The sequence below is a fragment of the Aspergillus aculeatus genome (genome assembly GCF_001890905.1).
Source record: "Aspergillus aculeatus ATCC 16872 unplaced genomic scaffold ASPACscaffold_2, whole genome shotgun sequence".
NCBI classification, from domain to species: Eukaryota; Fungi; Ascomycota; class Eurotiomycetes; order Eurotiales; family Aspergillaceae; genus Aspergillus; species Aspergillus aculeatus.
In genome coordinates this window covers 1,381,839-1,409,319 of record NW_017962977.1, presented here as the reverse complement: position 1 = coordinate 1,409,319, position 27,481 = coordinate 1,381,839, and the positions used below count along the sequence as shown (strand labels likewise).

Here is a 27,481-nt window from a genome sequence, read left to right as displayed (position 1 = left end):
ATGATTTGTGTTTCTTGACTTAGCTGGTGTTTAGGGTTGGTTGGTGTACATATTCTAGAATTTCCGACAAAAAAAAATCCAGATCGAGGTCCAAGAACCAGACTTAGCCATGAGAAATAAAAACTCACTTGTTTGTTCCCGGACTCTTTTTGCCGGCGACGAGGAGATCTCGCCGAAGTGATGATGTCATAGGACGGACACTACAGGAGGTGTCGGGCTACTGCAGGGCAACCACCCTCCCTTCCCCAGATCGGGAAAACCATGTGGGGAGAGCAATTGCTTACTTTGTAGCCTAGTGTTAGAATACCACTCAGTACGAACTATGGTTTCATCATTGTATACTTGCCTCTCCCCCATTGTGGCATTCCCCAATGCCGCGGGTGGCTCCGAGACAGCCTTCCCGACTTGCCCCGGCGACAGAAGCCGAAGACGGCCTGTCTCTGCCGAGCCCGAGGCATCCTTTCATCTACATATCTCGTATCGTCGGGCCTCCATGAACTTACCTCTCTTCATCTGATTCTCTTGGCCTACCTTGGCCTACCTTGTAGCTACTCTAAGTGACACCACATCATCGTCATGTTCGGTCTCAGTACCAGACGGTCCGCCGTCGCCCGTTCGAAATGCCTCTCCAGCACCATCAACCGCGCAACCACACGGCAGCACCCGGCACTGTCGCCGTCACTGCTCGCAAGTCGAGAATTCCACCCCAGCCGCGTCAATGCAGCCCACCCTCCTCCGACCTGGCTGCCCATGCGGGTCAAGACCCCTTGGATCGAAGCCCTGACCAAGAGCCGCGAGGCGGCGCAATCGGGACAGGCTGGCGCGCCTTATACGTCGGGGAAACCCGATCTGACGCCCAAGAGGATGTCGGACAGTTATTACAAGGCTGTTCGTGAAACACATCGCAGAACCTACTTACGCGGTCACTGACTTTGTCTCCAGATTCTCCCCCTAGCCCAAGATAAGTGGCTTTTGGACACATATCTCAACGCCTCGGGTCATATCAGGTGCGTTTTACTCCATAGCCTATAGAAGGAAATTCCTGAAGACACGGAACTAAGACGGAACAACAGACTCGGATCCTTGCTTATGGATCTCGACGCGCTGGCCGGCGTCATCGCCTACCGACACACCGGCGACCACGTCACGACGGTGACCGCGGCCGTGGACCGCATCACCATCGAGCACCCATTGATGGAGATCTGCGACCTCGAGCTCAGCGGTCAGGTCACCTACGCGACGGGGCGGTCGAGTATGGAGGTGTCGCTGCAGGTGGCCAAAGCCCCGCCGGCCGGCGAGGAAGCGAAGCCCGAGGACGTCTTGATCACTTGCGCGTTCACGATGGTGTCGCTGGACCCCGCGACCAAGAAGTATGTAGCTCTCTCAACGACAAATTAAAACGTTGCTAACCACCATGCAAAACTGTAACCAGACCCGTCCCCATCGCGCCGCTCCTCGTCGAAACCGCCGAAGAGCGCCTCCTCTACAAAAAAGGCGAGGAGAACTCGCGAGCCAAAAAGGCCCTTCGCACGAGAAGTCTCCTCGAAAAGGCGCCCAACGAGCGCGAAAGTAACCTGATCCACTCCATGTGGACGAAGGAGATGTCCTACCTGAGTGCGTTCAACAAACCCCCCATTCCCCGACGACCCCGACCTCATTTCTAACACCCCAGGAAAGACCCCTCCTCCCCCGCCGTCCGCCCCTCCAACACCATCTCAATGAGTGACTCGGTCCTCAAATCCGCCATGATCATGCAACCGCAGGATCGCAACCGCCACAACTTCATGATCTTCGGCGGGTTCTTGCTGAAGCAGACCTTCGAGCTGGCCTTCTGCTGCGCCGCCTCGGCCAGCCACGCGCGCCCCAACTTCGTCTCCCTGGACCCCAGCACCTTCGAGAACTCGGTCCCTGTCGGCAGCGTGCTGTACCTGCGGGCCACAGTCGCGTACACTGAGCCCCTGGAAATCAGCGGGAGCCAATACACGAAGGTGCGCGTGCGCGTCGACACCAAGGTGCGAGACGTCGAGCACGGCTCCAAGAAGCCCACGGGCATGTTCAACTACACGTTCCTCGTGGAGAAGGATGTGCAGGTGATGCCGCGCACGTACAGCGAGTTCATGGTGTGGACGGACGCGCGGCGGCGGTCGGAGAACGCGGCGGCGATGGCGCTGGCGCTGGGGGCGAAGGAGCCGAGTGCGCTGCGGGGGTTGCGCGATAGTGTTACGGAGTAGTTCTTCGGATTTCGGTCTTCTTGTACAGGAATGAGGAAGGAAAGGCTATGGCTCTAGGGTGGTAGATGAATACCTAACTCATTGGAATGGTTACTGGCTGGGTTTCTGTAGCCAAAAACGGCCGTACAATACTTTTGATACTGTATAATATATGGATGAAGTAACTAGCATTTGGACAACTCCCAGGGAACAGTGGCACACCTAAAAAAAGAAAATGACCACAAGAGCCATGATACTGAGCATGGACCCTCAATAGTGGATTTGTTACTCCCCCGGGATTCAGGCACCAAATGTTGTCGCTCCCTCTCGCCCGAGAAGTGCGCCTGCGTCATGCGTCAATGTGAAGTCATCCATCCCGACCCATATCTACAACAACAATGTAACCTCTCTATAAATACCAATTCCAATCGCCAAGAACATGCTCATCAAATCATCACTCAGTAATTTAAAAAATAAAAGTGCTATAGAACTTATTGACGACACATTCATCGAAGACAGCATAGAGTCATAGACCTTACCCCGATCCCCGAAGAAGAACACAATGAGCGATCCGAACAACCCGAACATCGAGAAACGCACCACCCCGCAGTGGGCGTTATACCAGCGCGAGAACTTTTGGAAGGCGAATGAGGGGCAGACTCCGCCGTTCAATACTGGTATGTACTTAGCCCCCTTACTGCAACATTGGAAAGCATGTGTTTTGTTTTGTTTTTGCCCTGACTAACCTTGCTACACTGCACGAGATAGATCCGACCAAGCTCGAAGAAGAAGCTCAACGCAAACTCAGCCAGGGCGGATGGTACGCAGCCCCTTCACCCTAACTTCCCCCAGGTAGAGATCCAACTGACCGCGGGAAAACAGGTACTACGCCTCCTCGAACGCCGGCCAATCGACGACCCACCTAGCAAACCGACAAGCCTTCTACCGCCACCGCCTCATCCCCAACCAGCTCGTCGACACGAACCTGCGCGACACGTCCACGACCATCTTCGGCCACCGCGTCTCCGCGCCCATCGGCTTCGCGCCCATCGGCATCAACGCCATCTACCACCCGACCGCGGAGCGCGCCGTCGCCAAGGTCGCCGGCGAGCTGAACCTGCCCTACTGCCTCTCGACGGCGGGGAGCACGCCCATCGAGGCCGTCGGCGCCGCCAACGGGCCCGGCAACCCGCGCTTCTACCAGCTGTACATGCCGCACGACGACGAACTGACCCTGTCGCTGCTGCGGCGCGCGTGGGCCGCCGGCTTCGACGCCCTGATCCTCACGACGGATACGTGGCAGCTCGGGTGGCGGCACGACGACGTCGCGAACTCGAACTATGCCTTCTACCGCGGCATCGGGGCGGATCTGGGGTTGACGGACCCCGTGTTCCGGCGGCGGTGTCAGGAGGCCGGGATCGACCCGGACAACGATCCAGTGGCCGCGTCGACCAAGTGGATCGATTCCGTGTGGCACGGGCGCGCCTGGTCGTGGGAGAAGATCCCCTGGCTCATGGCGCGGTGGCGCGAGATCTCCGGGGGAAGGCCGTTCGTGATCAAGGGGATCCAGTCCGTGGCGGATGCCAGGAAGTGCGTCGAGTATGGGGTCGATGGGATTGTGGTGAGCAACCACGCCGGTCGGCAGGTGGATGGCGCCATTGCGAGTCTGGATGCGCTCGAGAATATTGTGGATGCCGTCGGGGACCGGATCTATGTCATGTTTGACTCGGGGGTGCGCGGCGCCAGTGATGTTGCCAAGGCGCTGGCGCTGGGCGCCCGGTTCGTCTTCGTCGGCCGGCTGTGGGTCTGGGGCCTCAGTATCATGGGCGAGGAGGGCGTGCGCCACGTCATGAAGTCGCTGCTGGCCGACTTCGATATCCTCATGGCCGTCGCGGGATTTAATCGCGTGGAGGACTTTGATCGCTCTGCTCTGGGTATGTATCCCCCGAGAACAAGGTGTGGTGATTATGTGCAGATCACTGAAAAAAGCTGACGGTTGCGATCAGAATCATACCCCAAGTCGTACACTTTGATACCGGATCGGGTTTTATAGGCTGTCTGCCCTAGTGTAAGTGGACCCCTTCCGCCACGCTGTATAGATAGAGCACGTAATCGTGGGGAGGGTGTCTCGGGGAAAGATGAAACGATAGCTTAGAATTTAAGGTTTTGGTCAGGAAGAATAACTCTATTTGTAGACTAATAATAGACTACCACATGGGTTATCTTCGGAAATGCGTGATGCAGAGGCGCAATCTACTACAGTAGATGAAGAAGTGAAATTTTCAATGTTCCCAGTATGTGCAAGAAGGCCAAAGTTTGGTTGGTTGTGGATAAGGCCGTCTACAGCAGAACAGTGCATAAGACGACCACAAGCGCAGGCAGGTAGTATCTGGAGCCCGATTGGGTTGTTGCGGCGCTAGCAACCACGCCAGTGGAATTGATCGAGCTGGAAGATGCAGTAGACTCGGTGGACGAGCCAGAGGATGAACTGTTGGTCTTGCTTGAGCTGGATGATGTGGTGTTCTTGTTGTAGGCACGGACCGCCAGACCAACCCGCGCCGCGTCAAAGTCGAACACGGTATAGACGTTCTTCAGGAAGACATCACCCAGAAGCCAGATGTTATCTCCAAACAGGTCGTAGCTGACAATCGTGGAGATGCAGCTGGAGTTGTACTCGGAGCCGATGTAGTCCTCCGGCGAGATGGTGTAGTTGACCCCGGAGAAGGCCACTTGGACCTCGGCAGTCGAGTTGCACGGAAGCAGGAAATAGTCGCCGTAGGCGGTGGCGTCCGGGATGAGCGCGTGCAGCGTCTTCGCATCCTTGGAAGGGAGCATGGCGTACGATGTTCCCGTGTCGATGATGGCAGATTTCTTGGTAAAGTCACAGGCATCACCGTTGACGTAGACATCGTCGACTGGGATGCGCCAATAGTTCCCCGATCCAGTCACAGTGTCCGTGTACGAGATGTCGCCGGTGTACTTGTCCTCGTCCACTCCCCCGATCGTGACGGTGCCATCCTTCTCGCCGCTCTTGGTTCGCGAGAGAGCGAAGCCAACAACGTTGGAATCGAAGTTTTTCTGGTTTGCCACAGCGTCCATGAAGGTGGCAGTGTTGTATGCAGTGTCGTTGGAGCGGCCGAAGCCCAGGATCCCGTCCATGGCGTATGATTCGAAGTTGTTCGAGGCGTTGGTGGCCAGCCCAAACGTGAATTGCACCTCCACGTCTGCAATCGTCACGTTGTCCGTGGCCAGTACGCCGCTCGCGGACCCGGAGCCGTAGCCGACACTCCACTCGGTTGTGGTCACATTGATACTCGAAGAGCTCGTTGCATCAAAGGTGTCGTGCATGCTGCAGGCTTTGGTGGTGCAGTCGGAGCTGAAGACCCACGAATTCGTGCCACCCGTGTCTAGCATCAGATAGAATTCCTGCGCTTCGGAACCAATCTTGACCACTGCGAAATAAGTCAGGTCATTGCCGTTCTGGTCGAGAGCAGCGGTATTGGGCCAGGAGGGCGTCTTGGATAGGACGATATCGAAGTCATTGCTGCGACGGACAGGGGCTCTCTTCACATCCAGCGTTATGGGCTCATCGGTTTTGGTCTGGCCTTGGCTTTTGGCAAGTGCATCGCTCAGTGATTCCCAGGGCAAAAAGCGACGAGACGGGGTGTGTTTTGCGGCCGGAAGATCGAGATTGAATTCATAAGGAATGAAGGCGAAGACCGCTGTCCAGATACAAGCAGCGACAAGAAGACATCCGGTTTGATGCATGATGCGAGCACGATTTAGAATCCCTGAGAGATAACCCTGAGACTCATTTGCAAGACGGCTCGATGTTGATCAAGTGCCGGAAGCTTCGGTTGTACTCGGAGATAAGAAAGAAGGTTCAGTTGCGACACAATATCAGAAGTTACAAGCGTATGCTAGACCACAGAGTACTGCTCTGTGATTAGATAAGTGAGGACAGTGATAGACTCGTGGATTTGTTAAATCCGAAGCAGAGGGGGAAAAGATCGACTAGCAGTCTGCAGTGAAACAATGAAGCAAACGAGAGGCTAATGAGCAGAACAGCGGAGAATAACGATGGGATGCAGCAGCAAGAGCGCAACGGGCAACAAACAGCAAAAGAATGTACTGTACAGGGTGAAGAATAGAGATTGAAAAGAAGGTGAAAGAGGATGAAGAAGAGAAGTGATTTGAATGTGGATGTGGATGTGGATGTGGAGGGACAATCAGGAAACTACTTTTAGTTTATGCTCAGATCCACTCGGCAGGTTTTCGGAGCGGGAGGACGGGCTGCCACTGGCTGTCGCCCTGCGATCCAGACCCAGATCTTTTTTCCCCTGAGTTAGCTCACTTCAGTTCCAATTTCATGCACCCTGCAGTGAGTGCCTGCAGATACACAAATTGCAGGTGACATGAAGCAATATACCTTCTCCCAATGTTGCAAGAATGCGAACATTCAATGCCCCAGTTGGGAGACGTTCGACTTGTATGTGAACATACTCGTCAATCGACGACTTCAAAAGTGTGTGCCACTGAGGGGTTCTGCACTCGGCCTGCAGTCGACCGTTCCAGTCACTCTGGGCTGCGTCACTTGGCAACAACAGTGGATCCCATCAAGTGTTTTCCCAATGCCAGAGCATAAGCATAAGGAGATGATACCTCATAATAATACTCATAACAATGCCAGTGCTGCTGACATGTCATCAGAGAATACAACTAATACCAGCCGCCAGTTGCTTGCTAGATTCATCTACGGTACGCTCCGTGCAATCACAGTCTGACGGACAGCCAGATCTTCCTCGAGAACCACCAAAATCTCCGGGCCTGATGCTGTAGGCGGTGCGGACTGACGGTGACTGCCGTGCACTGTAAGGCCCAGCACAACACAGCACAGCACACAGAGCCTAAACCGACCAAAGTTCTGACGTCTGGAAATCCTGCTAAATAGAGCTGTGCTGCCTGTGCGAGGGTGTTCGTCTTCTCAGCTCATCTGAAACATCGCACGAACTGCGATCGCATTTCCCGTTTGGATTGATTGAGCTAAGACCCCACCGTTTGAAGGTCACACAAGCACATCGCATCGCGCTCCGCCTCTCGCTGATTCCACACCCAACGCATGAACGAATTGTTCTCCTGAGAGGGAAATACAGAAGGAGGAGTTGAAGAGCTATGGATTGGCCCAATCGATCCGGCAGCAGTCCCCCGTCGGGGAGACTGATGATGACAGAAGTCTGAAAAAGGAGAGACACTTGTGACTTAGAAAGGAAGCATAGGTGGTTCTCTAAATAAAAACAAACTGTCTCATTTATCTTCAGGTAGCCGAGGTAGCCAGCCTGGACCATCGCACTAGTCCTATTTCGAACCTTGGACTTGGCAGGCAGGCAGGCAGGCAGGCACTGTCAACAATGGGCGTCTGGACTCCCTACATAGTATCCTCCATCCGTTTGCTCCTCTACACATTGACAAAGTAACCCAACAAACGAGAGTACTTCCTGCACACTATGCCCCATCTGAATATACAATTTAATGCACAAAGCATATTAATGCACCACCTCCACCCAACCTCCAAAAATATCAAACAAACCCAGAGATGACTCGACTGCCTGCGCATCTATCCGGGCAGTGATCAGACGATCACCAAATGAAGTATACTCACCCTCACTCGCCCGGAGCACCCTGCTCCTCTCCTCACGGTAAACATCATGCGTTCAAACGACGGGGTGGGTAAGTTAGTGGAAGAACACAATTCCCAAACCCTCGGGAGATATCGGATAATCTTTGATGCTGGGGGGGAAGGGGATCATTCCACCTGGCCGACATCATGAACTTTCCCTTTTCACCCGAGATCGACCTACTATGGTATGTACATAGAAGAGGTTCCTGATGATTAAAGTTTATCCCTCATTGCCGAGGGAGGCTTTTCTTTTCCCACGTACCTTCGGGTTGAGAAAATATGGGGTGTGGGAACCTTTGGTCGGACTTGGGTGGTACTTCCCCGGCGGCCGCTGACTCAATTTCTCTGGGGTAACTAGTTGACTTGGTGGCCCTTCGAGAAGGATTTGGCTCGGTTAATCGGAGCTTTTTACTATGTATGTGTCTATGATCATGCGTACGTGAAATACTGGTCTGTTATGTGTCGCGTGGGCTGGATGATGGATGGATTGTTTGATTGATGTTCTACATCATTCTTCTAAGAGAGTGTTGTGGGGTATACACATACAGATCAATTCAATGCTTAGGTATAGATCTGTCATTTTTAACACTTTCAGCTTAACCTGGTGATAACACTATGACTATAAGAAAAGGATAACACAATAGACATCACGCATCGCTAGAGACAATCAAGACATTCTGAAAATGGGATAAATCGATCACCCGGGTGGGACGCATCACTTTCTGACAACAGCCGGCTGTCTACCTAAGATGTCATCCACCACCCCCGTCCACAGCTCGCGGAACACACCAGGCTCCTTCTGTTGGGTCGACTCCGCCCCGGAACGGGACTTACCCACCGCCTCAGTCAGCGAGAAGGGGTCGATGTCCACCGAGTGGTTGTCGACGACCTCCGTCATCGGACTGGCGGAGACATCGGCCGCCCCACCGGAGACGGTGTAGATCTGGGGCTTCATGGGGGAATCCGTCGCGGCCGCGCTCTGGTGGGAGTAGAAGTCGGGGACAATCGGGAATTGCGGATCGGCGCGAGCGGCCGGGCCATCGAGCTCCGCCAGTGAGGGCATGTAGGCGAAGTCGACGGTGGATGAGTCACCCACGGCCTTCATGGACCGAGAGGTGTTGAATTGACGGCTGTGGGTTTGCCTATTTGCACACGAGAAGTCAGTTCCGAGAAATCCCAGTTTTTACCGAGGGAGAGGGAGAGAAAGGGTCAGCGGCAACATACTCTGCAATGGAATTGCCGCTGATACGGCGCATGGCGATGCTGAAGGCGCGGGATTGGAGGAAGTCATGGTTCTGGAGACGCTCGACAAGCTGGATTGCGAGTTAGACTTGGGTTCAGTGTATGTCCCTTCCATGGGCACGGGGTAGGGTAGAAGGATGAGTATGGCACTTACCTCGGCTTGCGTACCGCTGCTCCTCAAGGAGCGCTTCTGGCACTCATTCTTGAGATCAGCAATGGTGCGGCTGGAGTACAGAGAGGCTCGGTCTGAGACGTTGGCCGGTTGCGCCGAGTGGACGCCGGTGATGTGCAGGCCCCGGCGAGCGCAGGGGAGAGTAGTAGAGTGGTGCTGCGAGAGCAGACGAAGAGCACGCAGGGAACTTGAGCGAGGAGCTGCCATTGTGAATTGTTGGAGATAGCTGATAGCTTCCTTGTGGGGTGATGGATGAGGATGGCAGGCGATATAAGAGATTCACCGAGATGGTTAAGGTATGTAGGGTTATCGGATAAGGCAGCGCCAAGTATACAGTAAACAAGACAGGTAGGGTAAGCTTGAAGTAGACAGGTGCGAGTATGGAGTATATGTATTTACACAGTCACCAAAGATGGGAATGAATCAAATAAGAGGATAAGAGAGTAGAAGAGCAGAAGTAGAGAATGGGAGGAAAAGAGAGGAAGAAGAGGAGGAAAACGAGGGAGGAAGCCAAGTTTAAATTCCTGGGGAAGCTGGCTGTGCTGTACTGTGCAGTACTTCGATGACCAGCCGTTTTGCAGGAACCCGTTGGGGGGGAGGGGGGGGGGGCGGGGGGAAGGGAAGAGGTGGGTGAGTGAATTGAGTGAGCTACAGCCTACAGCCTACAGCCTACAGCCCCGGCCCTACACCTTGCCTTACTTCACTTTGCTTTACTTTGCTTTACTTTGCTTCTTCCCTTTACCCACCCGCCCACACGACTGGGGACACACTGGGGTCGGGCGGTCTAGCCAAGTCTAATAGTGGTAACAAGGATGGGACCACCATCTCGCGTCCCGACCGACTAGTATACTCTTCTGATGTTCTGATAGACAAAATAGGAAACCAGAATGCTTGGGCATTACTCTTGTTGGTGATCTTATTCGCATCTCTTCTGTTTTGGGCCTCTGGCTTATTCCTCTACCACTGCATCCTCCCCTCAGGGGTTTCAGTTCTTGGAGAGTCGGTCTCACAAGGTAACAACTTAATCATTTAACCAGTTGTCCCAGAAATGGGCAATGACAGGTCATGGGGAGGGTCAACCATGGTTAGCTACCAAATTGACTTGACTCCATGCTCGGCCTGTTTCTGCCCATTTCTTTACATTTTTTTTTACATTCTTACATTACTTACAGACCACATACTACCCAAGACAGGACCTGCCCTCTGCAGATGTAATGTACTGTACCTCCAACAGGCCTGCATATTTGCTCTCGCTCACACCTTCAGGATTTACTTGCCGGCGCTACAGAGGACGCTGCGCAAGTATGTATGGAGCAGCCAATGAATTCTGCTGGGCGGACAAATCACTAACTTTCCGGTACACCGGGAGCAGATAAGTTACTTGATTGTCAGTTGAATGGTTGGCTACTTTCAGGGATGTGCTTGTTTCTCGAGGCAGATAGATTGGGTCCCCTCTCGCATCCTCTCCCCACCTGCGGCATCAGCGGTACTGCCGGTGGACGTGCTCTGCATATCAGCCAGGACTTACTGAAGCAGTGAAGCTGATCCTTTCTTGTCTGGAAAGCTGTCGATTGCCGTATCGTGGTGTCATGGATCTTTTCATGATTACCCCTCCCGATGATTTTAAGATCATCAGGAGTCCTGAAACCACCTTTCTCCGCATCATCCTATCAAGACCAGCTTCAACAAACGCCCCGGACTTGGCGGGAGCATATGACAATACTGGATAGTGACTACAAATGAGATCCAGTACAACCGCTGAACTGCACTTGACTTGTGAAAGACAGAAACGAGGGTAATACAAGGTTTCTTTTCAGTGTGGTAGTATACTCCGTTTGACTCTCACTCCGTAACTTACTCCGTGATAACTCAGAGAGAGAGTGGAGGGGGGGGGGAGCCGTGACGCAATACAGGATCAGCCAACAACATTCGAGAAGCGAGCTAGACGATTCAACAACTACCTAGTATTTACCGAGGATTCGTGTCCAGACAATCTGATGATGTTCCGCCCCACGCTGATTGGCAGGTCTGCAAAGGATCATCGCGATGGTCGCCAATAGTAACCTTGAACTAAGCAGATGCCACCAAGCTCCTTGCCTGATTGATCTGGCCATCAACCGGGCCGGGGAAGGACGAGTCCCTCAAAGGCTCCAAGGCTCAAAGTGTTGAGAACTTGACTTGAAGAGGGCGGTGAAGTGGGGACGGGAAGGGGGGAAGAAAATGGGACACGTGAGGTCGATCTGGGTTGCCCGCCCGCCGCCGCCGGCTTCCCCGGTGGATCCTCCAAACGCCTAAAATAAGGTACTCTGATATACGCTGTAGACCCCATACCCTACGGGGTCCCCCCTTTGATCCTGCTGGAATTCAACAGAAGGTTGACTTCTGTTGACCCGAGTCAGGCTGAACGGTCAAGGGTATCTTGCGCCAATTCACTTCTAGCACACTCGCTTCGGCCGGCAAAGCATTCCATGTCCGAAACTCCCAAGGGATTTCATACCACTTTCCCTTTTGAGTGATCGGAGAGCCCTGGTCTTATCGCAGCTGTCTTCGGACAATCTGGGCCAGTATCAATTAGGCGCTTCCATGAGATACTACGAAGTACCTTATTGAAGCGGCTTATCATGCCATCTTCCATCGGAGCAGGGAATGTGGACACCGGACATTTGTCTCCCTGTCATTCCCTCAGTACGCGCTGTGACTTGGCATTCGTGAGTCGCGATACGTATTCATGCATAGGTTGCTCATTACTTGTGTGATTTGCATGGAATCGGCTTCCTCTCTATCACTACACATCCTGCATACGATGATTAGTCAACATGCGGATTGCTTAGTTGTAGTTCGGCGCTTCTGCGACTTGACGGAATGGTCAGAAATGCACCCATGCACGCATTCATGTCTGAACAGTGATCTGTCAATCATGATGACACACTGTAAATCACTTGGTCACGATATTCTTCGTACTTGGGTCTATGCTGCAGTGGAGAAAGAAACTGGTAAGGGAAATCGATCAGCCGCGCAACCCGGTAGGAGTGTCTGTTATCTCCCCCTGATCGACTAATCGCTCTGAAAGGGTCCCCCCGCCATGAGCTTGGGGACGTAGCTTGGCTCCACTGCAGTGCCATACCAAGGGTGCAGCAACGTGGCTGGTCGCTCATCGATTGCTAGCGAAGCAAGGATACTTCTGCTCAAATTGACCGATGGGTTTATGGAAAGTACATAGATCGACTTTCCTTTCCACAGAACCGATTGCAAGGAACGCAGCCAAGCCACTTTCCTGCCATGCGGATCATTTACCCGTGAATGTGCCGGGAACCGATGCTTATCGCCCGATTGATTACTGTAGCTTTGAAGCATGTAGGTGGATCACCAGGAAAATATCGCCAGGGTGGGCTTATCCCCACAGTTCACTGCTCTCGGTGGTGCATTTGATGTCACTTTTCGCATCGCGTTCTACGCGTTCATCTCTCTCCCGGGGCAAGTCTTACAAGTTAGATTAGTCTATGATATCATTTTGAGCCAACGCTGTCTACTGCTGGTCATGATAAGATGCTTCCCGCCTATATTCTTCCGACAGTTCAATGGCAGCACATTTACATCTCGGGCATTTATTCGCCAGCTGGATATGCCTCAACAGCTCCCGGACAAGTTTCGTCCGTCCATAGCGCATAGCAAGGGTCAATTGCTTCTCTGCACTGGTGTCTAGAGGTGTACCTCTGCGAACAAGGGAGACCGCAACATCTTCCCGTCCATACATGAGCGCCATGTCAAGCGCAGATGATCCATGGTGACGCGCATTCACCAGCCTCGGTCTCAGATCCAAGAGGCAATCGATTACTTCTATACGCGCAAGCTTGTACGCAGCCTGTAGTCTGAAATCACCGTCAGGAGTCTTCGGCAGTATCTCCGCTCCGTTCCTGGCGGCCAGGCGGAAAAAGGCCGCCCCCCAGCTTTGAGTGCAGCAGATAATGAAGGTGGAGTCATGAACGAATCTGGCCCCGGCCGCCAGCAGCATCTCGAGAACCCAATTCGGCGAACCACGGGCCCCACCTACCGCATAATCCAATGCCATCTGCCCCCCGGTTGTTGAACAAACAACATTTGGGTCAGCATTGTACTGTAGCAGGAACTCCGTGATATGATACTGGCACTCCTTGATGGAGAGATGGAGCATTGGGACTGCGTCCAGGTCAATTGAGTTGGCACTCACCCCGGCTTCCAGGAAGAATTTGACAACGTCGTGTTGACCGGCGCGAACAGCTTCCGCAAGAGGCTCGCGGATGGATCTTCTCCACTCGGCATCTCCAGCGAAGCGATGGATTCGTATCTCACCGTCGTCCCCATACGATATGCGCTTATCGTAGACTTCCTGAGACGGGAGTGCACCGATTCTGGCTCTCTTCTGAATCTCGTTCCCAAGGAGGCCATATTCTGTGGGGAGTGAGAGGCCCAATCGCACGAGCCATGGGACATCCAGAAGCTTGATAATTTGAAGGTGTATCTCTGGCGGAATGGTGAGGAACGTTGCAGGCTTGGGTGTCGCCACGGTGAATGTCCCTCGCTGAGCCATGATTGCCGTATTTGATGGAAAATGAAGAAGGATGCTAAAGTCGCAGGCTTAGAATTAAGATTACTATTCGATTTCAAGGTAGATGCCCATGTCTGCGTCTTATAGATCGCCAGATCACAACGCCACACACCCACAAAGAAATCAACAATGCCTTTGTTCCAGGCTTCTGGATTGATTTGTTTCTTGCTTTGATGTGGTCGATGAGAGATCCATGCTCTGGTTCCGTGAGCTGACGCTTACATATCTTGAATGCATTGATGGGATATGGCAATCATCGAGGTCGCTAGCCATTAGTCAGTCATTTACAATAACTTATTATTGAGGCCAAGTATACGATGAAGGGACTTTTCAACAAATTTTTTCTGTTGCGCCTGTGGCCGCGTTCCTGGTCTTTGTATGGATCCATTGTGATCTCGCTTCAACTTCGTGGATGAACTGGACTCCAAAGACGCTCAAAGACTTCACCATCTTGTAGGATCAAATTGCTTGTCATGATCTCATGGTGGATCAGGCTAGTGCGGTATGACAAGCGACAGGTGGCAATTGATCCTGGTCCCTGAGGAAGCGATCACTGACATGAGGAAGAAGATAACCAGCTCCGTGCGAGCGCATTGCAAATTTCCCACGGGTTATGGCCCAAATGTGCCTCAAATGCTGTTTCTACCAAACCAGCAAAGGTCTAGGCTTCATTGCTCCGACTTCGGGAGCCGATGTAATGCAGAAACGATGCTTTATCCTCCTTGCCTTCTGTCTTACTAATAATTTGCTGTTTGACAGACGCGCCTGCTGTCGATCGTCCGCGAGACCCTTGTCCGCGCTGTGATCTCTTAAGGAAATTCCACAGTACCTTTACTCCTCATGGAATAGGAGTGATAGAACTTCCGCGCTACTCGCGGCACTCAATCAGTCCCCTTTTTTTCTCCTTTGGCATGGCACTATAGCCTGACACACTGCATTTGGTCTGTCTTGAGTAGAACGATCCTATTGCTTCTTTTCAGAAAGGATCATTGATGAATGCGAGCTCATTGACATAAATCAATGGGTCGTTCGGCCGTCTCAGTGCAATAGCCCGCGGAGTGAGGGCATGAGGTACTAAGTGTTTCCTGAAGACAAATACTTCAAGTTCGAGTAGGCCTTCCATTCTTCCAGAGAGCGAGATAGCAAATGAACGAGAGAATTGCAACACATGGCAGCCGTGCGGGGATTATTGGGCGAGGAGGGATGGGCAAGCACTGAAAGCGTGCCGGCAGCGCAGTCGATGATTGGTCTACCCGAAGTATACGCCGATGCGGTGATTCTTTGCCTTCTCACTACTGCCAGTCAGTCAACTGGACACTCTAACAAACACTTCCGCCTTCCGCTCTATCTCTAACTACTAACTCACTAATCTTCCGCTTATCACCAACTGGGTCCATGTGTCTCCTTGATAGGGTCATAGCTCTCTGGAGACCATCTGTCCCAATCTTGGACCCAGTTCTAATTCTGTCGGAGATGGCGGGGTCATGCTCATCAGTGGGGCAACTGGTTTCCAAAAAAGATGCGCCTCAACTCTGCAGCAGTTGCTGCAGAGCCGTTGATTCAAGAAGCCTTCCCTTCCCCCCTCCCTTAGCTGGGAGCAATTGAGCGTCTAAACTTCGACTCAATCTCTTTCTCTCAGTCCCTACAGGAAGGCATTGTGTTTGTATAGTACAACTCATTGCCTGTGGTGCGCCATGAGTTTTCTCGCCAGCAGCAACCTTCCGGGCTCCTTTCTAGGACGCATGGACTGGCTGCATGTCTACATTGCCTGCGCTGCATTTGCCGTCTGTGGATTCGTCGCGCTGGTTCTGTTCGCATCCCGGCAAACACGCAAAGTTGACTACGATAGTGGCATCTTCACCTACCTGAAATTCATCTACGCCAGCTTCCTCAAGCCTCATGAGAGGAACGGAAGTGGACAGCAGGATGCGCTGGAGAGCTTCTACAAGACCCAAGTATGCGAGCGTGTCACCTTGCCAGGCGAGGACATAACTGACACAAGTTCTCCAAGGCTAGTGTTTACGATGCGACTCGCAAGCGCCTCCTCCGCGGACGCGAGGACATGCTGGGCCTCGTTGCTGCGCAGTTGAAGCACAAGGTTGATAGCCAGGAGCTCAAAGCTGGTGAAGCTATCTGGGTCGATGTAAGGTCTTTCTTCAATGCCTTGGACGTGCACATTCGCTGATTGTTCAGATTGGTGGAGGCACTGGGTGAGCGTCAATTGAAGCTGTAGCCTCTCCGAGTTCAAACCCTAACCACATCACTAGATACAATATCGAAGCGATGTCCGCCTTCCTTTCGGTGCCAGACTTCTTCGCGCACGTCTATCTAGTCGATCTTTCTCCCTCCCTTTGTGAAGTTGCCCGCCAGCGTTTCCAGAGGCTCGGCTGGAAGAACGTCAGCGTCGTCTGCCAGGACGCGAGGTCCTTCCGGTTGCCCGAGGAGGACCGGGTAGATCCGCGCTGCGAGACCACCACGGCGACGGGCGCTGATCTGGCTACCATGAGCTACAGTCTGTCTATGATTCCAGGTGAGTAGCCTCTCCCGCGTTAGAAGAACTATGCTGACCAGTGCAGACTACTACAGCGTCATTGACTCACTGCCTGCGCTGATCAAGCCTTCTGGCTTTGTGGGAGTTTGTGATTTCTATGGTATGCAGAGTGTGGACTATGATGCACACAGGATGCTGATTCTGGCGCAGTGCAAAGCATCGTGGACGTCTCCTCACGCAATTACATTGGCGGCGCCTTCAATCGCCATGTGAACTGGCTTGGGAGAGCCTTCTGGCGTGCCTGGTTCGACGCCGACCGTGTCAGTCTTGAGGCTGCTCGTCGTGATTACCTTGAATACCGCTTTGGGACCGTGATTTCAGCCAGTGAGAGGAACTACCTGTTGGGTGGAATTCCCTACTACATCTTTGTGGGATGCCAGAAGGATTCCACTACACATTCCGGCCGCGATGCCATTGAAAAGCTCAATGCCTCTTTCACAGAGTCTCCGTACCTCTCTCCCGCGACGCATCGGAGCGAGATAGATGCGGCTATTGTGAGCAGCACGCAGGAGATCAAATCCAAAGCGTACGAATCTGCCGTGATCAACCTCGGCTCCAACCTTCCTCTGCCTTCGTCATTCTATCAGAACCACCATTACCGCATCTTCTATGACGACCTCCTTCCCAAGCACACCCAGTTCGGCAACGAGTACATCTATGCCTTCAATTGGGAAGACCCCCGTGTTGACCACAAACTACTCAATATCCAGCGCGACGACGTCATCCTCGCCATCACCAGTGCAGGCGACAACATCCTGGACTACCTCCAAAAGAGCCCCCGCCGGGTGCATGCCGTAGACCTGAATCCCACTCAAAATCACCTTCTCGAGCTCAAGGTCGCCAGCTTCATCGCACTTGGCCACCGCGACGTCTGGAAGATCTTTGGCGAGGGCAAACACCCGGACTTCCGCCGGCTCCTCATCACCAAACTGAGCCCTCATCTCTCGAGCCAAGCCTTCCAGTACTGGCTCGAGCACACGCACGTCTTCGCCTCCTCCTCGGGCAAGGGCCTGTACGAGACCGGCGGCTCTCGCCATGCCATCAAAATGGTGCGGTACCTCTTCAAGGTCTTCGGGCTCCAGTCCCAGGTGCAGCAGCTCTGCGAGGCGCAGACGCTGGCCGAGCAGCGTAAGATCTGGCCCAGGATCCGCGCCGTCCTCATGAGCAAGCCGCTGCACTGGGCGGTCGTAGGCACCGAGTGGTTCGCCTGGAAGGCGGCCGGGGTGCCCCGCAACCAGCGCAACATGATCATCGACGATTTCTACAAGCGCAACGGGCTGAACAAGAAGATGAAGCAGGCCAAGGACGTCAGCGGCCAGTCGATCTGGGAGTACGTCGTGGACACGTTGGACCCCGTCGTCCAGGATACTCTCATCAGCAACGACAACTACTTCTATTTCCTGTGTTTGCAGGGCCAATTCTCCCGCAGGTTAGTCCCGGTCACTCACCTTTCTTTCCATACCCATACGAAAGCATACTAAAACGTTGTACTTCATGCAAAGATGCCATCCCGCCTACCTCACCCCGAAGGCCCACGTCAAGCTCTCCTCCCCCGGCGCCTTCGACGGTCTCCGCATCCACACCGACGAGATCAACGAAGTCATCAAGCGCATCACACCGAGGAGTCTCACCATCGCAGTCGTCAGTCTTCCTGCCCCTTTGTCCCCTTTGTCCCCTTACCCACCCCCCCTCCAAAAACTCCATCCTAACACCTCCAAAATAGATCATGGACTCAATGGACTGGTTCGACCCCACCAGCGACGCCGCCGCCGCCCAAGCCCAGAAACTCAACCACGCGCTGAAGAAGGGCGGTCGCATCCTCCTCCGGTCCGCCAGCATCGACCCCTGGTATATTCGGCACTTCGAGGAGAATGGATTCTCCGCGAAGCGGGTCGGGGCTAGAGCCCCTGGTACTTGTATCGATCGGTGAGTTTTTCCCCTTTTTTTATAGCTACGGAAAGTCATAGGGGGTGTGTGGGAGAAAGGGCAGGCCATTTGCTAATGCGTGACCAGTGTGAATATGTACGCGTCGACCTGGATCTGTACCAAGACTCGGGATCTGGATCGTCCGGCGCCGAGTCGGGCGATGTCGGCTTTGTCGCTGAATGAGTGAGTAGGGTACTGAAGGGGGCCCGGGGGATGTTGGGGAGGGGGGGGGCGCAGGTGTACAGAGTGGTGAGGGTGTGTGGGAGGTGGGACTTGTTCTTCAGTAAAGCACCTTGTTCTAAATGATAAGAGCCCTGGAAGTGGGAAAAGGGTAGATATAGAGGTAAAAGCCTAGAAGACTATCGCTATCATATCAGAGTCAAAGCCTAAGTTAAGTTACGGAAACTGAGTCAACGCCTCCTATACCTCATACCTACCCAGCCAAACAGCCAAACAGACAAATAGCCAATACCGCCGATTCCATCAAGAACCATCCTTTGCATCTCATCTGGCATTTACACACCCCCAATTCATCGATCCCACGCTTACCGAATACCGAGGACAAGAGACAGATAACCTTAATTGAAACACGAATACAAATCTCTATGTACTGTATATTAGCACCAAAAGGACAAGGAACCCGGGCCAACATAAATGGATATGAAAGGCGTACAGCAACTGAGTGAAAGAATAACAAAAAACAATAGGTTTTTCTCTGTACAATAATTGAAGGGAAGAATTAATCTAAACCCCCAAATCACCCAGCCACACTTCCACCACACTTCCACCACACTTCCTTTCCTTCCATCATCACAAATCAGATCATGTTTGGATTAGGGTCCAGGCCATGTCACGTCACGCCACGCATTCATCATCAGGAATGGGTTGAGATCGATCGAAGGTTCAATTATTAGGAGTAGGCAAGGGGGGGGGGGGGGTAGGGGGAGATGTGTGAAAGGGCAAGATAGGGTGGGTAGGTGAAAGGGTAAAGGGTTGGTTTAGCTCCCCTCGGCTGCTTCCTTCACACCCGGCTCTCCCTTTCCCGGTCGTGGTTCTGTGCCTGTTCGCACTTGATGAGTGTAACCCTTCGGATGGAGAACAATCCATCTTGCAGATTTGCATTCACCGGCCGAAAACATTCGGAATACACGAGAGAAAGAGAAACCAGAGAGGAGTGAAAGGATTCCGGAGGGGATGGGGAGGGAAATGCATAACGACATGAGAAGTTGAGTTAGGGCATGTTTAATTGGAAGTCGTCGAGTGCGTGTTTTCGCTCAGAAGAACAAAACACAATATAGGAACAAGAACAAGATTGTGAGTTAAGGGGGCAAAAGAGGGGCAAAAAAAAAGAAAGGGACATGAAGCGTGATGATAATGATGTATTCATCGACTTGGATCATATCATACACAGACACCAGACTTCTGCAGTACAGGTTCCCCCGCTAGATCGCTGGGACATCTGTGCGATTGACTGGCGCTGGCTGGTTCTTCTGGATTTGACTTTCTTGAAGTGGATTGACAAGAAAAAATCACGAGCGGCCGTATCGGGTCTTTCCGAAGGAGAAAGGCACGTAACGGTACTTGATCATGTGTTGGATTTGGCGGCGCACTGGGTGGGTGGATGTTTAGTTAGCTGGTTCTATTGTATGCATGCCACGAGTGGTGGGAGGTAGGGTGCATCCAGGGAGAACATACTCGTCAAGATGAACAACATGATCCAGTACACGACCAGGACAGGCCAGAAGACCGGAATATCGAAGACCGAGAACCACGAGCAGACAAACCCGATGGCAATGGCGCGGGTCGCCGAGTGCCAGAACTTGAACTCGGGGAGCCGGCGGATGAAGGGCCGGAACTCGTCGTCCTGCTTGGTGGGGAGGCTGGGCGCGCCGGCATCACCGTCCTCCAGGCCTTCGTCCTGGGTCAGGGAGGGGTCGAACTTGGGTTGCAGGAAGAGAAGGAAGAGGTTCAGGAGGTAGATTCCGAGGGTGTAGGCGACTATTCAGGAGGAGGGGTTAGCTCTCTGTGCCTCTTTGTGGGGGCAAGTTCGTGTTTGTATGGGCTTTCCGGTTTCTGGTTTCTGGGGTTGACGTACCGATGTACCATCCCTGGGCGAGGACAATTCGCAAAAAGAAGATCAGGAGCAGAACGACGGTGCCAGTCCAGCGGTAGGCCGTGAAAGGTGTCGAGGCATCAAGGTAGGTTTGATATTGCTATTGTTGAACAGGCTGGTGTGTCAGCGGGTGAATTTGTTTGTATGGAGACTGGGCTTGTTGATGCCACTTGACTTCGCCGGAACTGCGCTCCGGATTGCGGAAGTCTTCCAATGCGGGCATAATCGAGCTGAATAGAATAAACGCCCTCGGATCGAGGGAGAAAAGCAGGACAGAACTCACCCGTGCGAGTTTGGAAGTCTGTGCCGTGACGGCAGTGAATGGAGTCTGCTCGGGTTCGGGCACGTCCATGGCGAAGGCGCTGAAGTCAGGGAAGGATACTAAATCCTTCCTGTGTAAACGAAGTAGAGAGAAAAAGAGAAGGGGAGTAAAGGAAGAGAGAGAGGGGGGTGAGAGACGGAGAAGCGCAAGGATAGAGAATATTCTCCCGGTCAGCGCATGCGATGGAGAGGCGACGGAAACAGCAGTAGTCGGTCGGTGGTTAGTTTAACACTTTAGTTAGCAGCGAGAGGCAGCACAGCCAACAGCAGATAGCCAGAGGATAATCCGAAAAGTGTCCACTGCCTGCTGGCTGGTCCATTTCCCCCTAAGCCGCTTTCGGCCTCGGAAGCCACAGATGGCGACACCCGTTGCTGCGCCTCATCTGAGTCAGCCATCACGTGAAACCCGTGCTACACGTGCTGCTCTACTGTCAAACCGATCAAACATGCTGTCCCTTTGGATTGACCGGTTATTGGCGGGCCGCGGCCGAGCAGCTTTGCGGGGAGACTCGAGGTAAGGTAAGGTATGTCATCGCAACAACCCACATACTAATAAACCCGCTCCATCTCCCCCATTGCCTTGAAATTCTTGAAATACCGTAGCACCCCTCCTCATTGAACCGTTAACCGAACCCTCCAAGCCATCATGTTCGCCCGTCACTGCTCCCGACTCGTCGCCTCGCGGACCGCCCGGCCGCTGTCCGCCCACCTGCGAACATACACCTCCGCGACCTCGGCATACGAGCACATCCTCACCTCGACTCCCAAGCCCGGCGTGGGATTAAGTACGCTACCAATGGCCTCAACCTAAACTGATCCCATCCATCCGAAGCTGACACCCGCAAACAAACAGTCACCCTCAACCGCCCCAAAGCCCTAAACGCCCTCTCCAGCCCCCTCTTCCGCGAACTCAACGATGCCCTGACCAAATACGACGAAGACAAGGACATTGGCGCCATCATCATCACCGGCAGCGAGAAAGCCTTTGCAGGTGCGTTGCCCCTCCCTCGCCTTCTTCCTTCCCCCCGCATATCCTCCAAACACAAACCCTTCCACCATCTTCAAGTGCAAGAATCCCTACAAATCCCCCGACCCATTATCCACTAATACTCCCAAAAAGCCGGCGCCGACATCAAAGAAATGGCCCCCCTAACCTTCTCCGCCGCCTACACCAGCAACTTCATCGCGCCGTGGTCGCACCTGGCCACCTCCATCCGCAAGCCCGTGATCGCCGCGGTCTCCGGCTACGCGCTCGGCGGCGGATGCGAGCTCGCCCTGATGTGCGACATCCTCTACTGCACGGCGACAGCCACCTTCGGACAGCCCGAGATCAAGCTGGGGGTGGTGCCGGGCGCGGGCGGGTCGCAGCGGCTCACGCGAGCCGTCGGGAAGAGTAAAGCCATGGAGCTGATCCTCACCGGCCGGAATTTCAGTGGGAGGGAGGCTGGCCAGTGGGGGATGGCGGCCCAGGTGGTTGAGGGCGGGCTGGAGGAGGTGTTGGCCGAGGCTGTGAAGACGGCGGAGACGATCGCGGGGTACTCGCGCGTGGCGGTCGTGGCGGGCAAGGAGGTCGTCAATAAGAGTCAGGAGTTGGCGTTGCGGGAGGGGGTCGAGTTTGAGCGGCGCGTGTTTCATGGGTTGTTTGGGAGTCGGGATCAGAAGATTGGTGAGTTTTGCTTTTCTTTCTCGCGAGAGGGGTGGAGGTGGGGTTTGGATATGAGAGAGGGTTTGTGAGCTGACTGGAGTTCTTGCGGGTAGGAATGGAGGCCTTCGCGGGGAAGAAGAAGCCCGAGTGGTCGAACGAATAGGCGGTATAATAGGTGTTTTGAGTCCCGAGGTGAGGCAGCAAGCTGTTGCGGATGTTTCTCGGAGAATGTGGTCCCTGTCCGTCAGTGGAGTAATAGCAACATCCCAATTGAAATCATTAATCGTGTCGTATTTCATGATCGAACATGTAACTATGTACATCTAATATTATTAAAGTATTACAAGGATCTCTTACGCAAAAAAACCTCCTCACGAGGCCGCCTTCTCAGCCTGAGCCCCCTCAGCAACGACCGTCTTCTCGGTCTGGTAGTGCTCGACCACATCACGATCCATCGTCTCGTCAAACACATCAACCGGGGTCAGATGGAACTTCCGGGCGCTGACCCCCCGCTCAAAGAGGACATCCAGCTCGGCGAAAGACCGGCCGCTGGGCTCCGGCACCCGGAAGAAGGCGTAAACAATGCACAGGAAGCAGATCCCGCCCCAGAAGAAACCGGCATAGTTGCTCCAGTTCCAAGCACCGGGGTTCAGCATGTACGGGGTCAGAACACCGCAGATGATGGCGACAATGTTGTAGAGCGTCCGGCCGAGCACAACGGTCTTGATCTGCAGGCGACGGGTGGACAGCTCAGCCACAAGGGAGTATGCCACGGTTCCGACAGTAAGCTGATAGAACAGAGCCCAGACAATCATCATGCTGCCCGTCGCCAACGCCCCCTGGGTCTTGTGCGATTCGGGAACGAGCCCAAGGAAGCCCATCACGAGCAGCATGACACACAGCCCGCAGAGGCCGTACAGGTAGAGAGCGCGGCGTCCCAAGCCCACGGACATGAGGAACCAGGCGCCGAACACGCCCACCATGTTGATCCCGTACTGGCCCATGGCGAACGCATACGAGTTGTCAGTGCTCAGCCCGGCCTGCTCCAGGAAGTACGTCGAGTAATTGGAGAAGGAATTGCCACTGAGGTTCTGAATGGCCCAGACCATGCAGACAATTTCGGTCCGGCGCAGATCAGTGCCCTTGAAACAATCGAGATAACTGGCGCCCTTGGTGATTTTTTCTTCCAAGGCCGTAGTATGCACCATCATGGAAATGGTCTCATCGGCGTCAAAATCCGTTTCCCGGTTCAGACTGGTCAGGCGCAGCAAGGCGTCTTTCGCCTGTTGGATCTTACCCCGGCGAACGAGCCACCAAGGCGACTCGGGGGCGAGAGAAATGCCAATGAACAGCGGTAAGGGCCACATCCATTGGAGGGCATAGGGAATCCGATAAGCCCATTCATCTTGCCGATTGATCATAGCCTTGATCACTCCGATACCGATCAGTTGTCCGACACCCCAGCAGAAGTTGACATACGTCGTCAAATAGCCTCGCAGCGCAACGGGGCAGACCTCGGAAGCGTAGGTGATAGTAAGTGTTTGAAAAACTCCCCAGGGAATACCAGCCAGGATTTCCGCAGCGAGCAGGGCCTGGACATTGGGCGCAGTGAAGAAGATGGCAGTCCAGGCGGTGATGAGAACAAGACAAGCCATGATAGTGTACCGATATCCAAACCGTTCGGACGCCCAGCCGTTGATGAAGAGACCAATGATTTCTCCGACATATGCACCGTTGCTCAGACCGGATTGCCACTAAATCGGGGAGAGATTATATTAGCAGGAAGTTTCTCAAGCCCATCAATTGATTGAGAAAGGAAAGTGTAAACCATACCCGGGCTGGAACCTGATATGAGCCGTCCGCCGTCAGCTCACCGTATTTCCGATTGAATTGAGGAAAGGCATAGAAGTTGTTGACCAGACTAATGTCGTAGCCTTCCATGACAATACAGGTAGAGATGAGGACACTCCATGCGACAGCCTTGGGGTAGAGCTTGACGCCCTGCCACAGGGTCATCTGCCGCTCCTTATCGGTAGCGGCTTTGGCATTATGGATGATCCTGGCGGCGGAACCCGTTGAGCCGTCGGAGAGAGAGGGCGGATGCTCTACCGGTGCAATGGCATCCGGAGATTTGTTGGAAGCCATGCTGGAAGAGCAATTGCGATGCCCTGGGGAGGGGGAGGGGAGGGGGGTGGAAGGGGGAGGGGGCGGAAGGTGTAGAGGCTATGGGAGGGGGAAGGGAAGAAAGAGAGGTGTAAGATTGTCAAAGGGGACTGAACGGGAGAACAGATTGAGGATGGGGAAAGACACGAGAGGAAAGAAAATCAGGGACAGGTTCCGCACCCGGCCGAATTGGCAATGGTGAATGGGTGGAAAGTGGGACGGTTGTTGGGTTAGATTTTTATGCACCGGCGGCGGGGCCCGAGCAGGAACTGGGCATAATGTCTGGTCACGACTAGGTGCCTACTCCACCACCGCCACTCACTGGTGGTGAAATTTCACTCATCGGCAGTCGGCAAAGGACTAATAGACGGCTGACCAGATTCTAGAAGTATGCAGTGGTTGGGAAGGGGAAAGACTAAGGGCTGTAGAACCAATTGACAGCAACGCCATGCAAGCAGAGTTTGCGGGGTAGAAAATTATAACATTGAGAGTTGGTTGGTCTGAGGATGTCAACCCCGACGGAAATGAGCAGCTGATCAATTGAGCCAAGCATTTGAGCTGTCTGGCGGGGAGAGACAATTGAAAATGTTTGGATGTAGATAGTCATGACTGCATCTGCATTGTTGATATACTCAGTACTTCGTACATACTGATTGATTGCAGATCCTCCCATTCCTCATGCTGCTTTCCCTCGTGGCTTATTGGCACGTGACTATTCCTGGTCTTGACATTCTTCAAGTATTGGAGAGGATTGCGACCCCGTTCCTTGAGCCTTGCCCTCACTCATACTTATGATCCGGCAGGTAGGCAGGTGGAGTGGTTCTATTACTAGCAGATGAAAAGTCCACTCTCATCTCAATCACTCACTCCAGGATCTGGTGTCATACATATCTTGTCACTCGGTATCCTACAGTCCTGTCTACTTTGCCTTGCGGTTCAAAAAATGGTCTCCTGCAGGCATGTGCTCCGCTTCTATCTTGGCTCCTGTGTTAAGTAGTGGTCAAGATATTGATGTCCAGTTCGAAAGATGCCAGGACACTCGCATAGTTCCTACACTTTGTTGAGATCAAGCCACAATAATTGACGGTGGCCAACAACAAGATGAAGGATTGAACACAATGCATCATCGATGGATCGTTATGGTTTCTGATTGCGACGAGCAGTGTAGAAACTGAACAAACTTAGTAGAAATGTCAAGGCCAAAAGCACATTGCGTTGTCGACAGGGCTGACCCTTGGTTCTTCGTTCCGTTCGGCTGGAAATCCGTATCAACGAAGCGAAGTGCCAGATATCAGATAGGCCATCAGTCAGCCATGACGTAAACTGGCGATGGTGTCTCACCAATTTGGTATCCATGTACCATGAATTCTCCATGCATCCTGTGAGATGCGGGCCAATTCAGATTGACCACTGACCTCCGATCGTGCTCCTTACCGCAATATCAATCTACGTGACACTGCGAGCCGCCCAATCATGCCGGGACAACCGCCGATCAACACGCCACTGTCATAATCCTTGAAGCCTATTTCATCATCTCTCGTCTCATGGCTCTGGGTCTTGCTCAGGGTCCTACTATCACCTAGCATGGCCGAGCACTTGGAGTGAAAGGTGCTGGTGACCAGTGCTTCTTGTTTCCACGGGACAATGATATCATCGCTGCACACACGCGGCCCGTGGCAAGAGTACTGGGATGCTTGCCCACCACCATGCCCTATAAAGGAATGCTTCAGAGCAGTGTCATTAGGTGTTTCTCATCATTTCACCTCTAACCACTATAATCAGACTCCTCTTAATCGGTCGCTGTCGATAACAAAACTTACCGAACATATAATATCCATCCTACACACATCATGTCGTCTGGAGACAACAACAACAACGGTACGTATCATCTATCTCATATATGCCTTGTTAGGATGGCTTCCGCCCTCCCCCCTTCGTAGGGAGTGATTCCCTTTGGATCTCTTTTGTGGCAGATTTGCCGCCCACTGGTTGCTAATCTTGGCTAACTAGTCAACCTCTTGCAAGGGCTGACAGATACCCTTGGCAAGACTGTCGGAGGCCTCACAGATACGGTCGGCGGTCTTGTCGGCGGAGTGGGCCAGACGGTCGGCGGAGCTACTCAGGGTCTGGGGAAGACTGTGGGCGGCGTGGGCGAAGGCTTGGGCAACACGGTCGGAGGAGCCAGTGAGGGTGTGGGAAACACGACCAAAGGCCTCGGACAGTCGACCAGTGACGTTCTGAGCAGCATCAATGGTGACCGGACTGGCGACAACGCGCGGAAGTGGTAATTTAAGGTGCGAGGTGTTTGGATGCCGATATGATACGATATGATATGATGCGGTTTGATGCGGTTCTTATCTTCTGCTGTGATCGACTATATTTGAGTTCATGTCGATTCCTGTATTAGTATGGTTTTTCTTTTCCAATCCATAAGCCTTGGTTCAAAAACTTCTTCGTATGACTTGTCGGTAGTTCGACTCTTAAGAATTCCAGATACTGGCACGTATCACAAGGGGGGAAGAAAAGATGCAGGTGCAAGCGAGACCTGTCCGGAAGAGATTCCGAGATCGGGGAGTAGAAATCCATTGCGGCGCGTTCTGGGGAGATTCCGCCTTCGGAAAACGGAGGTTTCCGCAGGGAATCGCCCGCCAGCAGACTGGACGTCGCCGGTTGGTTGAACTGCTGCTTCCAAACAAGTCTGATCACACAAGGTCCTCTCGATGAAATTGTGACTTGGAGGTTCATATGATGGAAAAGACCATCTTATCGAAAGATGGGTGGAGGTGACCCATACTTGACGTGCGGCCGTCAAAACATTAGAACTCCAGCTTCCATCCAGTCTCCATAACAATCCAGAGCGCAATCGCCATTTTATC

General features: G+C 53.3%; 8 protein-coding genes across 8 annotated transcripts; 4 read left to right on the top strand and 4 right to left on the bottom strand.

The window, feature by feature from the left end:
• The first annotated feature begins 473 nt into the window (after positions 1-473).
• Positions 474-2,612, top strand: ASPACDRAFT_111776 (putative acyl-CoA thioester hydrolase). Its single transcript, XM_020195584.1, has 5 exons — positions 474-888; positions 943-1,007; positions 1,074-1,370; positions 1,433-1,614; positions 1,678-2,612. The coding sequence occupies exons 1-5, from the start codon at positions 577-579 to the stop codon at positions 2,229-2,231; spliced, it is 1,410 nt and encodes a 469-aa protein (XP_020060097.1). The 5' UTR covers positions 474-576; the 3' UTR covers positions 2,232-2,612.
• A 160-nt stretch (positions 2,613-2,772) lies between these two features.
• Positions 2,773-4,263, top strand: ASPACDRAFT_21508 (L-lactate dehydrogenase; the record flags this gene model as incomplete). The annotated part of the gene is made up of 4 exons (XM_020199036.1): positions 2,773-2,887; positions 2,979-3,030; positions 3,093-4,144; positions 4,217-4,263. 4 exons carry the CDS (start codon positions 2,773-2,775, stop codon positions 4,261-4,263), a joined length of 1,266 nt encoding a protein of 421 aa, XP_020060096.1.
• Positions 4,264-4,550: 287 nt separating this feature from the next.
• On the bottom strand, positions 4,551-5,978 carry ASPACDRAFT_49843 (pepsin-like aspartic protease; the record flags this gene model as incomplete). The annotated part of the gene is made up of 1 exon (XM_020202291.1): positions 4,551-5,978. The coding sequence occupies one exon, from the start codon at positions 5,976-5,978 to the stop codon at positions 4,551-4,553; it is 1,428 nt and encodes a 475-aa protein (XP_020060095.1).
• A 2,208-nt stretch (positions 5,979-8,186) lies between these two features.
• Positions 8,187-9,789, bottom strand: ASPACDRAFT_75290 (uncharacterized protein). The gene is made up of 3 exons (XM_020204411.1): positions 9,284-9,789; positions 9,112-9,200; positions 8,187-9,029 (listed from the first exon to the last, which is right to left on the bottom strand). The coding sequence occupies exons 1-3, from the start codon at positions 9,506-9,508 to the stop codon at positions 8,603-8,605; spliced, it is 741 nt and encodes a 246-aa protein (XP_020060094.1). The 5' UTR covers positions 9,509-9,789; the 3' UTR covers positions 8,187-8,602.
• Positions 9,790-15,580: 5,791 nt separating this feature from the next.
• On the top strand, positions 15,581-18,550 carry ASPACDRAFT_22355 (class I SAM-dependent methyltransferase; the record flags this gene model as incomplete). Its single annotated transcript, XM_020199111.1, has 9 exons — positions 15,581-15,841; positions 15,898-16,029; positions 16,080-16,096; positions 16,154-16,416; positions 16,463-16,537; positions 16,588-17,866; positions 17,940-18,078; positions 18,161-18,363; positions 18,451-18,550. 9 exons carry the CDS (start codon positions 15,581-15,583, stop codon positions 18,548-18,550), a joined length of 2,469 nt encoding a protein of 822 aa, XP_020060093.1.
• A 1,342-nt stretch (positions 18,551-19,892) lies between these two features.
• ASPACDRAFT_22840 (Rer1 family protein) lies at positions 19,893-20,828 on the bottom strand (the record flags this gene model as incomplete). The annotated part of the gene is made up of 4 exons (XM_020199153.1): positions 19,893-19,972; positions 20,059-20,361; positions 20,459-20,576; positions 20,760-20,828. The coding sequence occupies 4 exons, from the start codon at positions 20,826-20,828 to the stop codon at positions 19,893-19,895; spliced, it is 570 nt and encodes a 189-aa protein (XP_020060092.1).
• Positions 20,829-21,443: 615 nt separating this feature from the next.
• Positions 21,444-22,605, top strand: echA (enoyl-CoA hydratase echA; the record flags this gene model as incomplete). Its single annotated transcript, XM_020199115.1, has 4 exons — positions 21,444-21,582; positions 21,651-21,788; positions 21,918-22,463; positions 22,556-22,605. 4 exons carry the CDS (start codon positions 21,444-21,446, stop codon positions 22,603-22,605), a joined length of 873 nt encoding a protein of 290 aa, XP_020060091.1.
• On the bottom strand, positions 22,497-24,642 carry ASPACDRAFT_1863311 (putative MFS alpha-glucoside transporter). The gene is made up of 2 exons (XM_020197816.1): positions 24,276-24,642; positions 22,497-24,196 (listed from the first exon to the last, which is right to left on the bottom strand). The coding sequence occupies exons 1-2, from the start codon at positions 24,585-24,587 to the stop codon at positions 22,814-22,816; spliced, it is 1,695 nt and encodes a 564-aa protein (XP_020060090.1). The 5' UTR covers positions 24,588-24,642; the 3' UTR covers positions 22,497-22,813.
• Positions 24,643-27,481: the final 2,839 nt, after the last annotated feature.

Bases quoted from the DNA above. Each gene is read 5' to 3' on its own strand.
- ASPACDRAFT_111776 (XM_020195584.1), top strand. From the start codon at position 577: ATGTTCGGTCTCAGTACCAGACGGTCCGCCGTCGCCCGTTCGAAATGC. The intron at 1,008-1,073 runs GTGCGTTTTACT...ACGGAACAACAG, and splicing joins AACGCCTCGGGTCATATCAG to ACTCGGATCCTTGCTTATGG. The intron at 1,371-1,432 runs GTATGTAGCTCT...AACTGTAACCAG, and splicing joins CTGGACCCCGCGACCAAGAA to ACCCGTCCCCATCGCGCCGC.
- ASPACDRAFT_75290 (XM_020204411.1), bottom strand. From the start codon at position 9,508: ATGGCAGCTCCTCGCTCAAGTTCCCTGCGTGCTCTTCGTCTGCTCTCG. The intron at 9,201-9,283 runs GTAAGTGCCATA...CTCGCAATCCAG, and splicing joins GCAGCGGTACGCAAGCCGAG to CTTGTCGAGCGTCTCCAGAA. The intron at 9,030-9,111 runs GTATGTTGCCGC...GTGTGCAAATAG, and splicing joins AGCGGCAATTCCATTGCAGA to GCAAACCCACAGCCGTCAAT.
- ASPACDRAFT_1863311 (XM_020197816.1), bottom strand. From the start codon at position 24,587: ATGGCTTCCAACAAATCTCCGGATGCCATTGCACCGGTAGAGCATCCG. The intron at 24,197-24,275 runs GTATGGTTTACA...TCCCCGATTTAG, and splicing joins CATATCAGGTTCCAGCCCGG to TGGCAATCCGGTCTGAGCAA.